General features: G+C 37.5%; 1 protein-coding gene across 1 annotated transcript in view; it reads left to right on the top strand.

Moving 5' to 3' along the window:
* The window catches only part of ZDHHC17 (zinc finger DHHC-type containing 17), a 60858-nt gene that overhangs the window by 10511 nt on the left and 35770 nt on the right, over window positions 1–14577 (top strand). Inside the window, exons 3-5 of the mRNA XM_009278930.2 lie at window positions 1252–1374; window positions 6956–7033; window positions 8449–8593. Of these exons, the coding sequence (XP_009277205.2) occupies window positions 1252–1374; window positions 6956–7033; window positions 8449–8593 (346 nt within the window). The remainder of the gene's footprint in view (window positions 1–1251; window positions 1375–6955; window positions 7034–8448; window positions 8594–14577) is intronic.

A 14577-nucleotide genomic window follows, 5' to 3' on the forward strand; every position in this document is an offset into this window, starting at 1 on the left:
GGTGTTGGGTTGACAGTTGGACTCGATGATCTTAAAGGTCTTTTCCAACCTTTATGATTCTATGATTCAAGCCTATGATAGGCTTGGAAAGCATTCCTGAGGTTTGTTGATTTATTTGAGGCTTCACTATGGGAGCGCTGTCCAGATTGAGAATCCATTCAGATACGTGAAAGAAAAAGTAAGAATGGTAACTACCCTGGAAAAAAGGTCTCGGCATCAGTTAGGCAAGCCGATCAAGTGGAGCAAAGGAGCCTTAAGTTGGCTAAGGCTGTCTCTTCTGCAGAAAGTAGAACATAGAAGCAGCATAAGGAAAACTTACTTAAATTCCAACTTTGAGAGGCTGTTAACATTCTGTTCTAGCAGAAGTTGGATGTCACGAGGCATTGATCTTGATTTCAGGGTTTGCCCACACATCAGTCTCCTCCTCGAGACTTGAGAAATCCCTGTGGGTTGTACAGACATTGAAATATAATCTTTATTTGCCTTTCTGCATTTCTTTTATTGCCACTAAAAATAGGTGGTAAAACAGTGTAAACATCAAGACAAACATTATTTAATGTTGGAGTTAGTCCTACATTAGATGCCTAAGTGGTGTTTATGCTTCCTGAATTGTTTCAAAATGTATGTAGAATTTTTTTTCAAATGAAGATACCTTGCATTTAATAGTCATCTTTAATGAAAGAATTAATTTTGTATTAAAGTATAGAATTTTGAAGTGGTATAAAAAAGTAGATGGTACTAACTTATATCAGACAAATTGCTATTTATTTGTTATCCGAGAAGAAAAATGGGAAATGTTTGAGCTCTGTTAGTGTTTGTAATTGATCTGATGATTTTGCCATCAGAATTTTAGGAAGATACTGTCAGATCAACTGGCTAAGCTCTTTTGGTCTTCAAGAGATGGAATGGAAGGAGAACAGAGGTGGGAGAAACAAATGTAGTGGAGTCCCTGGGAAAAGAAGAGTTTTATTTATACTTGGTTTAATACTTACCTATATTTTGCCTTGCTTTAATGTATATTTTGCTGTGGAGACAAGTTTTCTGTAAAATCTTGACTTGGTTAATATAACTTCTGCCAGTGGAAACTTGTGTTGCAAGAGATCTGTAATCATACAGAAAGAGAAAGTAAAGTTTCTGCTTCGTTTTGTCTTTTGTTGAAGCATTTGTATTGTGACCATTAAGTATGTTGTTTGCCAAATGCATTTTTATCCAAGGTAACAACTTTGAAAAAATCTTATTTTCTTCTTAAAGGTATGGAATATATGAACGATGTAGAGAGTTGGTGGAAGCAGGTTATGATGTACGACAACCAGACAAAGAAAACGTAACGCTTCTCCACTGGGCTGCAATCAACAACAGGATAGATCTGGTGAAGTATGTATTACACTTTAACTTAAACATAAACCAATCATGTCCTTAAAAATGTTGATTTCTTTTTTTAAGTTGTTAAATAATCTTCCCTTAAAAACTCAATTTTTGGTCTTGAAATTTGGGGGCGGGGGGAGTAGTCAAAAGACCTAATTTGCATTTTGGCAGCAATGTTTTGATGATACAGTTAACAGAAATAAAACCTATTAAATGTCCAGAAGTCAAGCTGAGACGCTTCTCAGATGAGATAAACCTGTGGAACAGCTGTTCAGCTGCATATGCAATTTCTTTATACTATGGTATACTTGTTGAAATACCAAATTTCTTTTTTGAGGAGGGGAAATTTGATGCTAGATGGTAGTGAATGTTTTTCAATAAGCACGATTAATATGATGCAAGGGGCAATTTCTACTTCATTCAGCATTTCAAGAAGTTCTAACTTAAATAACTTCTTTTCATTTTAAAAACACAGCTGTTACAACAGGTAACATTGCAGCACCTCTCAAGTAATAAGTCTTCAATAGTGGGAGCTATGGGATTGGGGGTATTTTCTTGCTTTTCAGTTTATAAAATCTGGCACATAATATTTGAGACTGTTTTAAAACCTATTCTTATCTTTCAGAACATGGAGAGCTTAAATTCTGAAGGGGTAATTCTTAGTAATTCTGAAGATTCTTAGTACTTGTTGTTTTGCAAATCATGAGTGTGTATAGAACATGCGTTGTGTTTTTTTTTTTCACTACCAGTAACAAAATGATGAATTAAATACGTGCCATTAAATCTAAATACACAAAATATTATTGAATCAGCAGGTTTCTAGAATATTTGACATAAACTGCACATCTTCAAGCAGTCCGGTTTTCAATTGGCGTAAACAGCACATCTTCAATCAGTCCACTCTTCAAAACAGTTCTTATGAATGAATGTGTACTTATGCATAAAAACAAATGCAAAGTATCTTCATTTAAGCACGTTCTCTCCATGTATGTCCAGCACCAGCACCTTCATCAAACCAGGTTTTGAGTTTCTAGAAGATCTCAGGTTCATGTTTCTCATCTTGTTTTTAAAGGACTTTCTATGTCCTGATGCAGTTCTCTTAAAAGAAGGTTAAATAGATAAAGATAGGTAAATAGACAAAGATTTAGATCTGATGAGAAGGACCTTGGGGTCCTGGTGAACAAGAGGCTGACTGTGAACCAGCAATGCAGCCTTGCAGCAAAAAAAGTCAATGGTATACTGGGCCTCATTAAGAAAAACATTTCCAGCATGCTGAGGGAGGTGATCCTTCCGCTCTACTCAACTGTTGAAGCTGAATATGTGTGTGAAGTTGTGGGTTCCCCTTTGCGAGAAAGATATGGACTTACTGGGGCGAGTCCAGTACAGGGATGCAAAGATGATTAAGGGACTGAAACATCTGACATGAGGAGAGGCTGCATGAGCTTGGACTTCTTAGCTTAGAGAAGAGAAGGCTTATCTTGTCAATGTATATAAGATCCTCACGGAGGATCTTATCAATGTATATAAGTACCTGGGATACCTGGTAATGTAATACCTGGAATCTTATCAATGTATAAAAATATCTGATGGGAGGGAGTAAAGGAGGCAGAGCTAGACTTTTCTCAGTACTGCCCAGGGGCAAGATAAGAGGCAGAGGGCACAAATTAAAACACACATGAAATTCCATCTGAACATCAGGAAACACGTATTTTACTGTGCGGGTGACTGCGCATTGGCACAGGTTGCCCAGAGAGCTTGTGAACTCTCCATCCTTGGAGACATTCAGAACGCAACTGGACGTAATCCTAGACAATAAGATCTAGATGCTTTGATCAGGGATGGTTAGACTAGATGATCTCCAAAGGTCCCTTCCAAACTAAACAATTCTGTGAAATAATTCAGTGTTTCTGAAAGAATTTTTTTTATTATATGCAGTAGATAGCACAACAGGTTTTATGTCTTTATTGTGGATTATTAGCATTATTTGTTTGTGGATCCAAATATGGTGGATATTTAGCATTTAGTGTTGTATTTTACCTTTTATTTCCCCTCCAAGCGTGTTGCTAACAATTTCCTGCTATAGCAATTATATTGGACATAGAGGTGGTTCAAAATCAAAATGTCAGATTTGGGTAGATGGAAGTCTGTGCTTAAATCTCTTATCTGATTTCCAGTTAGGTCTTTGTTATATGATAGGGAGATCTCTCCACCTGCATTTGAGTGCTGGAAACTTGTTCTGAGAATTTTAATTCAACATAACTTTAATTGTACCAGCCATATCTCTTTCAAGTTATTTTAGTGTGAGCCCTGACAATTGAACGTTCTTAAATCTAATGTGTCTAATTCTTCCTTTTTCCTCAACAATATGCCAAAGCTCTTGTCCCTTCTTGATGCATCTCTACCACTGTGACGAACTGCATTGCATTTTCTTCCTGCTGTGTACTAGAGTGCATGTGACTACTAACGTGTTTAACTGCACGTGAAATTCATTCCTCCTGATGCAGTTCTTACGTTCCAAGTTCCTCTGTCTTTAGGGGGTCTTGATTTATTTTAGTTTATATCACCCAGCATATCGTGCGCTCTCTCACGCTGTCTTTTGTGAGGCGCTGGATTACTCTATTTCCTTAGAATGAAATTATTCTGAGTTTTTCTTTTTGTTTGATCCTATCACATCTTTCCCCAAGTCTCCACTATTTGTGCCCATTATGTGCAATGGATAATTCCATTAAATATGTTGGCTAGTGAGCTTGGTATCACAGAGAGAGTGTCGAAGTGTAAGTGGTCTGCTCTCATGATACCAGATCTCAGTGTCTTGCTTACTGGGTATTGACTATATAAGGTCTTTCCAATGAAGTAGCTTAGCAGCTCGTCTGTGGAGAGTGCAGGCTTAGAATTAGACTTCTCTTGGTTTTAGTATTTCCTCATCCTGTCTCTTGGGAGACGAGATTCGGCGTAGATACTGGTGAAGCCCATTGATATTTTATAAGGAAAACTACAGAACCTTTTCTTATTTCTGCAGGACTGGGGATAAGCGTCAGACATCCACAAAGTAATTCTCTTTTCATCATGACACTGACCTATTGGTCTGTCTTCAACTCAGTTTTGTAAAAATGCAAAAATTGGCCTTTTATCTCTACAGTTACTGACTGCATTTCCCTGTTCCCTGTGTCAAACTTTCTCCAGACAAGGATTTCTCTTCTACTTTTCTTCCTTCTAGCAACAGTGACTGCATGCACTTTGATTCCACAATCACTGAATGCAAGCTGGGTCAGCTTTCAAATGCCTGGCAAAGATTTGGTGACCCTAATGTGATCAGTGGAAGTATTTTCTTCTTAAGGCAACCTCTTACCAGATCTGCTTGCTTTGAATGTAAGTAGATTGCTTAAATAGGACTTGCACACCTGGCATCTTCTAGCATGGAGGCTTAGATGACTCGCTGAGAGTGGAATCGTCCAGTTCCTCCTTTCTCCAGGGACATTCTCACCAAGCACAGAATTGCTTCTGCAAGATCTACCGAGACAAGGAGATTAAGTTCTCAGCCTGGTTTCGCGGAAAAATCTCACCATTTATGTGTACTGAAACTGAAATGCAGCGATAAATCTCAACTTAGTCTAAGAACACCCTTAAGGAAACATAAAATGTTATTTCAGTGAGCCATCTGGCAGGAGATCGCCGCCTTGTCTTTTCCCAGTTGTCAAACTGCAAGTTCTTCCTTCTAAATAAAACGTAGTAACCAGTAAGCAGTACTGCTGCTCAGTAGAATCTGAACATATTCTGTGTTCCTGCAGGGACTAGTGTTTGAATGAAGACAATCTGTTTAATGTTCACCTCCCCATGAGTGGCTGTCACATCAGCGAGGTGGATCCAAGCTTTGACTGTGAATTTCTCTGTGCTGTCTTTTATCTAGACAAGATTTCCTTGGGAACTCCTTCTCAAGGTGGACTAAATAGCTTCTCAGTGTCTTCTTCAAATATGTTCTTTGGTAGTTGGGACTTCGCTTCAAAATAACAAAATTACGTTGTCCCTTTACCTTATATACGCCTTGTGTAGGTGAAAAGATGGGACCAAGACTTTCATAAAATCTTTGGTGCTTCTCATTGTGAAATCCAAAAGCTTAACTTCAGCAGAGAGATGTTGCAATTTTGTTCTTTTGGTGTTGGAGACCAGTGGAGTGGATTGTCCTGTGTCAATCAGAGCAGGTCTTGTTAGTCCTACAAACTCTAGTTTGTATGACTTCGGTAGGTCTGCTGAAGTATTTCATTGTGTCTGATGGCTCTAAAGCAACTGTATAAAAGGACTTTTCCTTTAGATGTTTTTAGTGTGGACATGGTTAGCATTTTTCAGTTTCTGTTCCTAAAGGTAACTTCTGGGCTGTTTTTGAAGCTTCACTCTGTGAAGCACTAAAGAAAAAGAAGGTAGGTAGTTAGAGTAATGCTTTTCAAATTGTTCTGTTTGTTGCCCTTCTTCTTGCCATGTCTTGAAACACTTAGAGGAAATTGAGGTGCCAGAAACTCAGTGCTGAGGATTTGAAGGACAGTTTGTGTGGGCGGGAGAGCAGGATTCATATATGCCTGACAGGTATTCAAAAGCGAAAAGTCTGCAGGCAGAGGTACTTGAAATGTACAAGCACTTAGGAATCTATAGCTAGATAGTACTTTTCAAAGGTCTGTTAGTAATAAGGGGTTTTTTCCATTGGTTTGTACAGGAGTGAATGAAGAACTAGAAGCCTTGTGGGAAGGCCTCTTTCTTAAAAACATTAATTTCTTTGTGAGGTGTGCATTTTCTTTCACAAAGGAAAGGTAATATAGTCAGTTTAGTGTCCCATGTAAAACAGCAAGGAAAACAGTTCACAGAAACAGTAGAAATGACTATGAATATGAATTGCTGCAGTTAAATATGGGTAACTTGTTTTGTTCCTACAGGTAGCTCGTCTTTTTATAAATGTTTTTGAGGGAAAAATAATTTCTAGCCCATCATTTAGAAGTATTTTTTAAATACTCAGATGTTTTTGTCCTTTGATTAATAACAATTGAGAAGTATGCAAAAATCTTAGTACTTGGCTAAGCATGTAACTTAAGCGTGAACTCTTGGAACAATGACTTCAGCAGGGCCGTTCCAGTGATGATACGTGCTGCAAGTTGAATTCTATATAATTTTGTCATTTTAGCCAAAATTCTCTGAATATGCTAGTCTTCTAGCAGCATATTCTTTTACCATTTATTCAGAATTCTTTTTAATGCAGCAACCCCTAAATATTTTAGAAGAGTCCATTTTACTAAATACTTCTGTGGTAGGACAGTTTGTACTAATATATATACACCAATTATTCTGTTTTACCTTAGAACCAAACTAGGAAGTAGCAGCATGTTTAAAACACAGTAGGAAGCATCCTTACTCTCCCAACCCACATCAAAAAGGCAAAAAATTGAATGTATATGCCTGACCTCTTAAAAGGAAAGTTATGTGAAGGCAAGGAAAGGTTCTGATCTTCCAGTCTGTAACTGCCTGTTTCACATAACATCAAGCATGCTTACTGTGTGTCCTATTTAACCAAGACAAGCAATAATGTTTACTATTTTTGTTATTCCAGATACTATATAACAAAAGGTGCTATCGTTGATCAGCTTGGAGGAGATTTAAACTCTACCCCACTTCACTGGGCAACAAGGTGGGGAAAAGTCTTCTGGAATTTTCTTTTCCTGTGTTTTTTCTTAACTTGGAATCTGCTACTGATTGATTTATGAAATTGCTGTATTTTCTGGGAGTACTTTGCACAAAACTTAATTCAGTCATTGATAACTAGGCACACTGTGAATGTGGTATGTTTGAGCTACAGGAGCTTTCAGCATATAATTCAGTTTTTGTCATATCTCTCTGATGTAGAGGAAGACGATTGCTATGATAGACTCTAATTTTACTTTTTTTCCTGTAGTCACCTTGGTTTACTCTTACTTTGGAGATCTTATTTTTGTCAGTCTTCCAAAGTTCAGCAACACTTGTTGGGGAGCAACAGCAGATTGGGTTTGGGCTGAGTTTGTGTGACATTGTCCTTGCAGTGTTCTATTACGTGTGTGGATTTTTTTTTTAGATGCGCTTAAAATCAGATTTATGATGTAGAAGATGGTCCGAGAATGATGAATGGCTGGGAAAATTGAAGACAGCCTTCGAGTAGTAGCTGCTCCTTCAGACAACCGCCTAGAAATAGGCAGGAAAGGAACACTGTCCATATTAATATTTTTAACTGTAGACTGCAAAAGGAGACATACAAAATTAGATTCTAGAACATTTAATGTATCAAAGTAATTTGTTTACTAAAGAGGAGGACTTGCTTGCTAGCCTCTGTTAAAAATTTTAGCTTGTATATTTCTCTGTGTTACAGATCACACTCTATGTTCTGTGTTAATAGCGCAAAAGCTTGATTAAATTTCCTGGTGTTCATAGCTGTGATCTGTGGCTCTGTGAAGCATTGTCCGAAGCTGCTTCTGACATTGAAAAGGTCTTTTTGCTCATGTCAGAAGTTGTGTGCTGACGGTTAGGCACAATATCAACAAGAAGGATATGCCTATGCTCATCATGCCAAAAAGATGCTTAAGCTTTTAATGTAGTGTGGAGGAAGTGTAGGCCTTCGGTTTTCCTTTTTTTTCCTTCCTATTTTTATTTCACTGCTGTTTTTAATAGTAGAAAGATAAACCATATGCCCCACAAAAAATGAGAGTATGTAGCCAGTTTGATATCTCTTAAAATAGCAGGTTTCGTATGTGGATTGGAAGAAGTCACAGTAGAGTAGATTTCTAAACTAATAACTTGGGGTTTTTTTGTTGACTGGCCTTTTGGTATACAACACACTTAAGCCAATTGCATGTGATGCATGCATTGGCTGCATAGAATTTGCGAATGTGAATGAGTTTGCTTACTCAGTTGCAGAATCAGATCATGACAATTGTTGTTTTCAAAGTATGAGTCAAAATGCAGAAGCTCTGGTAGTGTAATTAACTGCTAAACATATTTCTTGTATTAAAATATTAATAGTTTTTATGTATATAGTTATTAAGTTGTTTGTTTTCTGTGTTTTGTTACGTTTAGACAGGGTCACTTATCCATGGTTGTACAGCTGATGAAATATGGGGCAGATCCGTCGCTAATTGATGGAGAAGGATGTAGCTGTATTCATTTGGCTGCTCAGTTTGGACATACTTCGATTGTTGCTTACCTGATAGCGAAGGGACAGGTAAAATTTAAGTAATATCATATTTAAATAGATTCTACTCAAAATTACAATAGAAAAACAATTGAAACCTATACCTGTCATTCAGGAAATGCAAAATATTTGCCTGACTAAACATAAAAATAATTCAGTGTCTTTTATTGTAGACTACAGTATTGATGTGCCACCTGCTAACTTAATTTCCTCTAACAGTACTCTGAGTACTTTGACTTTAATTCATACCTGTCTAGTGTAGTATGTGGAAATTCTAGCAGTTTATTCTTTTACCATTCTTTATTTCTAATGAATTTAATCTTTAAATGTTAACAGTGACAATGATAGCAACTATTTTAGAATTCTTCAAAGAATCATCAGTTTATACACGGGTAAAGTAGTTGTAATAGGTCATCTCTTTTTTTTTTTTTTTTTTTTTTACACCTCAGTCCACAACTTTTATTTATTGCTGTTACTAATTGCATGCATGTGTAAATAAAAAAAAAACCAACAAACCCCAAAACCTTCTTGCTAGCTTCTTATATTACTGCTAGGTCTGTAAAGTGTGTGTATAGCATGTGTATTCATTACTGTTCTCACTGTCTCCCATTCTTCATCCTGTATGCTCAAAAACATGTTCACCTTTTTGCTACTCACCCTGCATTATAATTTGTAGATTTACTCACCCACAGATACGTGCCTGAAGCACAAATTTGATTTGCTTTGTAAACCATATAGAAAGGTCAAAGTGCTCCTCTCTTTTTACAGTCTTGCTAATGCTGTTCACGCTTCTGCTTATTCTTTCAAATAGCAAGTGAGATACGATCCAGTGAGTCAGGTAGAATATGATTATGAAATCAGTGGGTTTGGTCTGTGTAAAACAAATACAAAATTTGCTGCAGAAAATGATTTGTGCCTATACACGTAAAAAAATAAACTATTGCTCCATGCAGTATTCAGTTTGTATCTGAGAACTGTTTGGTAAAACAGTATTTAGTGTATGATAGAGAGTAAGCTAGGCACAAGAAGAGGCTGATCATATATAATCGCTATTTTGTAAGAGATAATGATTGGAGAGAAATGCTTTTTCATCAGGAACAAGTTTGTATTTTGTTCACAAATCATGTATAATTGTATGTGGGGTTTATGTTACCAGAAAAATCTTGCAGATGTTATACGTGTGAACTTGTTTAAAGCATAGCGTTAATGAAGTATAAACGGCCTTTAAAGTGTTATACTGTGATTATGAAATCTCCCTGTAAATGTTTGTTTGTCCTCATGTTTATATACAGACTTGTCCTATTTATCTGAGCATATAATACTTCAGTCCAAAAGAAGCTCTGTGTGTTTACATGTGTACATACATAAAGGCACAAAACTTGCTTTAAAATTTAAAACCTATTATCTTGGAAACAGCTTTCATTATCAATAGTTTTTAAAAGGATAATTCTTATTAAATCCCCCAGATGTTATCAAGTATGATTTTGATGTCCTTTCCATGCTCTGTTTGAATTAATTTTAACAGTAATTTTTCGAAGCACTTCAAAAGATTCAACTTTAAAATGTTTACTATGTTTAAAATATAGTAATAACAATCCCTATACTCATAGTTCTCTAACTATACTACTTACAATTACAGAAACTACATGGTTTCTGTAGAAGCTATGGGAAATACATGATTCTACTTTTTATTCTCCTTTAGTAAGTACATGTCAGGTCATTAATTCCGGTTTTGTTTTGTTTTTTTCATCTTCTTTGTGATGCCACGATTTAGGTTTGGAAACTTGAACTGCTTTTGCTTATGTGGGCTTACCCTATATACCACTTGCAAATTTTTTTTTTCCTTTTGCCTTTATAGAGACCAGGTTCTCTTATATCCAAAGAGTAGGCTTGCCCTTGTTCTGAACCGAATTGTAGTACCTGTGTGGTGAATGTCAACTAAATAAATGTCAAAATAAAGGTCAGTGTAGGCTGTTGTGCTTTGCTAGTTCTGATCGTGATGCCTTTGTGGACCTGCATGATCAGAGGAGAGCCAGCTTTCATAACTGTGTAGAGAACTGACAGGTGGATTAAGAAGTTGCTCCTAATTGCTTCTTGTCCCTTTTTGATACAGAGCTGGAAACCAACTTCAGTGTTGCTGCTTCACTCTCTTTCTGGGCTGCAGCAGCCAATGGTAAAATTTTCGATCTGAGGCTCGAGTCCAGTCCTCTTATCTTCTGGAGTGTAGTGTAGGGGAAGAACTCTTGGTCAGGTGCCCTCTGGCCTTGGTTGGAAGTGAACCCACTTTCATGTCAGCAAGTACTACTCAGCTAAGAGGCAGCAGTGGCTGATAGCTGGTGCTTTTTTTTATTTAGTCGTGTCTCTTACTGAATTTTGAGACACTAATACCTGGCCGTGTCATAATTTGCTCATGTTGTTTGTGCCAGTAGGTTGCCTGGGTCAAAATCAAGCCTGGGGCAAGTACAGGATATAAATATAATCAGATAGCAAGTAGCAGAATCTGTAGTACAGTTCAGGTTTAGGTAAGATCATTATTTAAAAAAAAATGCAAGAAAGAAAACCTGAAAAGAGCTTGAAGGCACTTAAAAATATTCAAAACTGATGCTTGTACTACTTGACTGCTTGACACTGTGCTTACGCTGCTTAAAATGCCAAAGGCATATCAGGGCCTAGCATATGCAAACATGTCACCCCAGAATAAGTGAAGATATGGATATGGTATGTCGGATGGTTGAATAATGTGTTCTCGTCTTGTGGCATGTGTGAGATAACTTTCCTCAATCACAGATAACGAGCGACTATAAAGTTGCTAGTAGGGTAAAATCATGTTGTAAGAAATATTCTGGAGCTAAAATTATAGTTTAACTATTTCTATAACTATAAACTATTATATTCGTAGTTTAACTATCACTTATTCATGAAGTATGTATGTTTTTTTTATTCTTAGAGTTGCAATTTTATGTGTTAACTACTGTCAGGAGCTGCATAGAGCCTTCTTCTGAGCTATGGCCTAGGAGTAGTTGGCATCTAGGTTGGGAGATGCCAGTGTGGTACCAGCAGCCTTGGTTACTTTGGTGCTGCAGTCTGTGGGCAGTGCTCCTAAGCACTGTTACCTCTCTTGGCACTGAGGGCCGTTCTCTCCACTGGGCTCAGGCTAGAGCCCAGTGTAAGACACTGAACCAAGTGTTTATTCCCTAGACCCAACCTACAGCACGTTACTTATAGAACTGTAAGTCCAGTCGTGTTTCTTTCTCATGATTGTCAAAACTTGACTCTGCATGTGATGGACTAGAGTGTTCAGAACAGAGCTTTTGTTCTTTGAAAGAACAAGGTAGGTTCAGTTTTGTGTGTTACCTTGCTTGATGAGCCACCTGTCTGTCTGTACTTGGGTCATTCCACAAAAATCCTTCAAAATCTCTGCTTCTTCTGAATAACTAGCACATCTTTCCTAAATTAGGAAATTTTTCAGCCTTATATCTCCCTTCCTCATAAATCTTCTTTACTGTATGCTTTTAAATATGTCATCTCTTCAGAAGCGTGTTTCCCTTTCCCTGGGCAACAGGCTATGTGAAAGGGATCTTTTCCTTATGGAGAATAGGATTCTGAACAAGGGCTATGAGGGTCTGTGTTTTGGGAAATAACCAGTAATGGTTCTAAAGAGGATCACATTCCTGGTCCCTTTCTGTGCAATTTAATGCACTTCTAAGTGGAATCTCTTGATGCTTTTTGTGCTTTTGAAAAGGCCGTATTGTATCACAGTACTGGTTTGACCATTGCTTGATACATGTCCTGATAAGCCTAAATGCTGCTCTGATCTCTAGCTGCTATTCAGAATCCTACCTTGTCAGCTATATTGCTTTCAGAAAGTAGTGCTAAGCAGCAGAATAGTTGCTACAGCTCCTTTCCATGCAGGAAGCTCTTTCTCCCCTATATTTTTGCCTCTCCAAAAGCTTTTTGTGGAATCTTGTATTAGTATCCTAGGATTAACTCTGGTTATCTTTGCATATGCACAGTTGTTCTCTTTCAGAACGAAGAGTTGTTCTGTTTCAGAAACAAGTGAAAAATTTGTCAGTTGTGGTCCATGGATTTCACGCCTGAAATGCATACAGAGGGCAGCAGTATGTGCGATTTTTGATCATCGCATTATTGTTGAAATCTTCAGTTCTTGCAGTGCTCGTACTGTTGTCCTAACAGCATAGATAATGCTCATGGAGAGGTGTATCAGATTGACCTGTTGCTGAGAGTTAAACAAGAAATTAATGCTAAAATGCCTGTTGGTACACACCAGAACAGAAGAACAGTCTCCTAATATGTACCTGCTGCTGAAGGTTTACATTTTTGCCTCAGCCCTTTGGTAAAAAGCAGCAACAGAGCTTCCTTTCTGAAATGTCCCACTTGTTGTGTGGTTGTGGTAATGATCTGGCAAAATAACAAAGAATTTTTGATGAGAGGTTCGTTAGAGCATGCATGTGCTATCCACAACTACGTCATCTTTGTTCCATCTTACAACAGTATGCAAGTCAATCTTAGTGGCTTTGCCTCTTGTTAAAGTTCCTTTGAAAAGGGATCTGCCTCAGCCCACGTTGTAGCTTAATATGAGTAATAGCTGCAGCCTGCCTAGGTAATTTATGTGCAGGGAATAGTCTGGAGCTCATGGCTTTTTTTTTTCTTTTTCCTTTTAGCTGAGTGTCACCTAGTGTGCAAAGTGTAGTTTCGATTTGTCAGGTGGAATCACTGAAGGAATCGTTTTACTTACGTCCAGGCAATCAAGGTCCCTGCTGTTGGTCACGAAGAATTGCTTTTCTATATGAAATCTATAGATGAAAGAGTGATTGTTCACGTTACAGTAATTTGTACAATCTTCAAAATATGTAGTTCACACAGTGTGACCTGTGAATCAGTCATGCTTCTCAAGGATGAATGACCTTGAGGTTAGGCTACGGTTCTAATTTCCTTCACGATCTCAACAACAGGAGGTTAAAGGGAGTAGCAATGGTTGCGCGGTCCTAGTAGGCTGAAAAGGATCTAATCTATACAAGCACTGTGGGCAAATAGACTTGGATCCCAGTCTCAATGCATGTAACTCTTTTCTGAACAAACAATACAATAAAGTAATGGTTCTCTTTCCATCAACTGTTTTTTTTTTAAATTTCTGAATTTTTTTAATTAAGCAGCAGAGTAAAAACTCTCTTTCCTCTCCATCAACTGTTTTTTTAAATTTCTGAATTTTTTTAATTAAGCAGCAGAGTAAAAACTCAGAAATATGAAGTTATCTGCAGGCTAGGGACGTTTTAAAAGCAATTACTTGGAAGAACTAAATTGGATTTTCTGGAAAACTTCTGCCTGGGTCAGGCTAGCAGCCCCGTGAACGGGGATCCCAGGGTGCTGGGCATTTGGCAGACTACTGGAGCAGAGAAGAAGGTTCTGGGGATGATAGAAAGCAACATCATCCACTTTCTGGGTTTCTGTCAGTAGTTTCTGTAGCAAAAGACTTCAATGAAACACTTTCAACCTGATTTTCCTAGTAAGAACTGAGGGGAGTAGCATAGGAAATATTGCCATAGCTCTGTTGCCTCTAAGGAAAACTGTTCAGGTCTTGCATTAAGTTAGCTTAGAGGAATTTTGTTAGTGGTGGTCTGTGGAACTTGTCCAAATGTGCTTGAGAGTCTAATCTGCCTCAATGTATTTAGGAATTACCAACTTCCATGTTAGTGAGGCAGGGATCTGTAACAGGAAAAAATGCTGTAGGTATTAGATCCTTTCTGATGGATCTAAGAGAATTGTCTGGACGGTGCTGTTTAGTCGTTCTGTGGCTATGTTCTGTTAAATGTAATAATGTGGTGTTTCTTTTTTTATTTTTAGCCATCAGTTTAGTCACCACTTGGTTATAGATCAGTTTTATTTCTGGGTAGCTTGTTTTTATTAATGGCTTTTGTTTAAACTTAAAAATTTTCTGGTATCCATTAACTTGATCCAGATATGTAAATACCTTTGGAACTGAGTGAACTAAGGAA

Source organism: Aptenodytes forsteri, unplaced genomic scaffold, assembly GCF_000699145.1.
Source record: "Aptenodytes forsteri isolate BGI_AS27 unplaced genomic scaffold, ASM69914v1 Scaffold259, whole genome shotgun sequence".
NCBI classification, from domain to species: Eukaryota; Metazoa; Chordata; class Aves; order Sphenisciformes; family Spheniscidae; genus Aptenodytes; species Aptenodytes forsteri.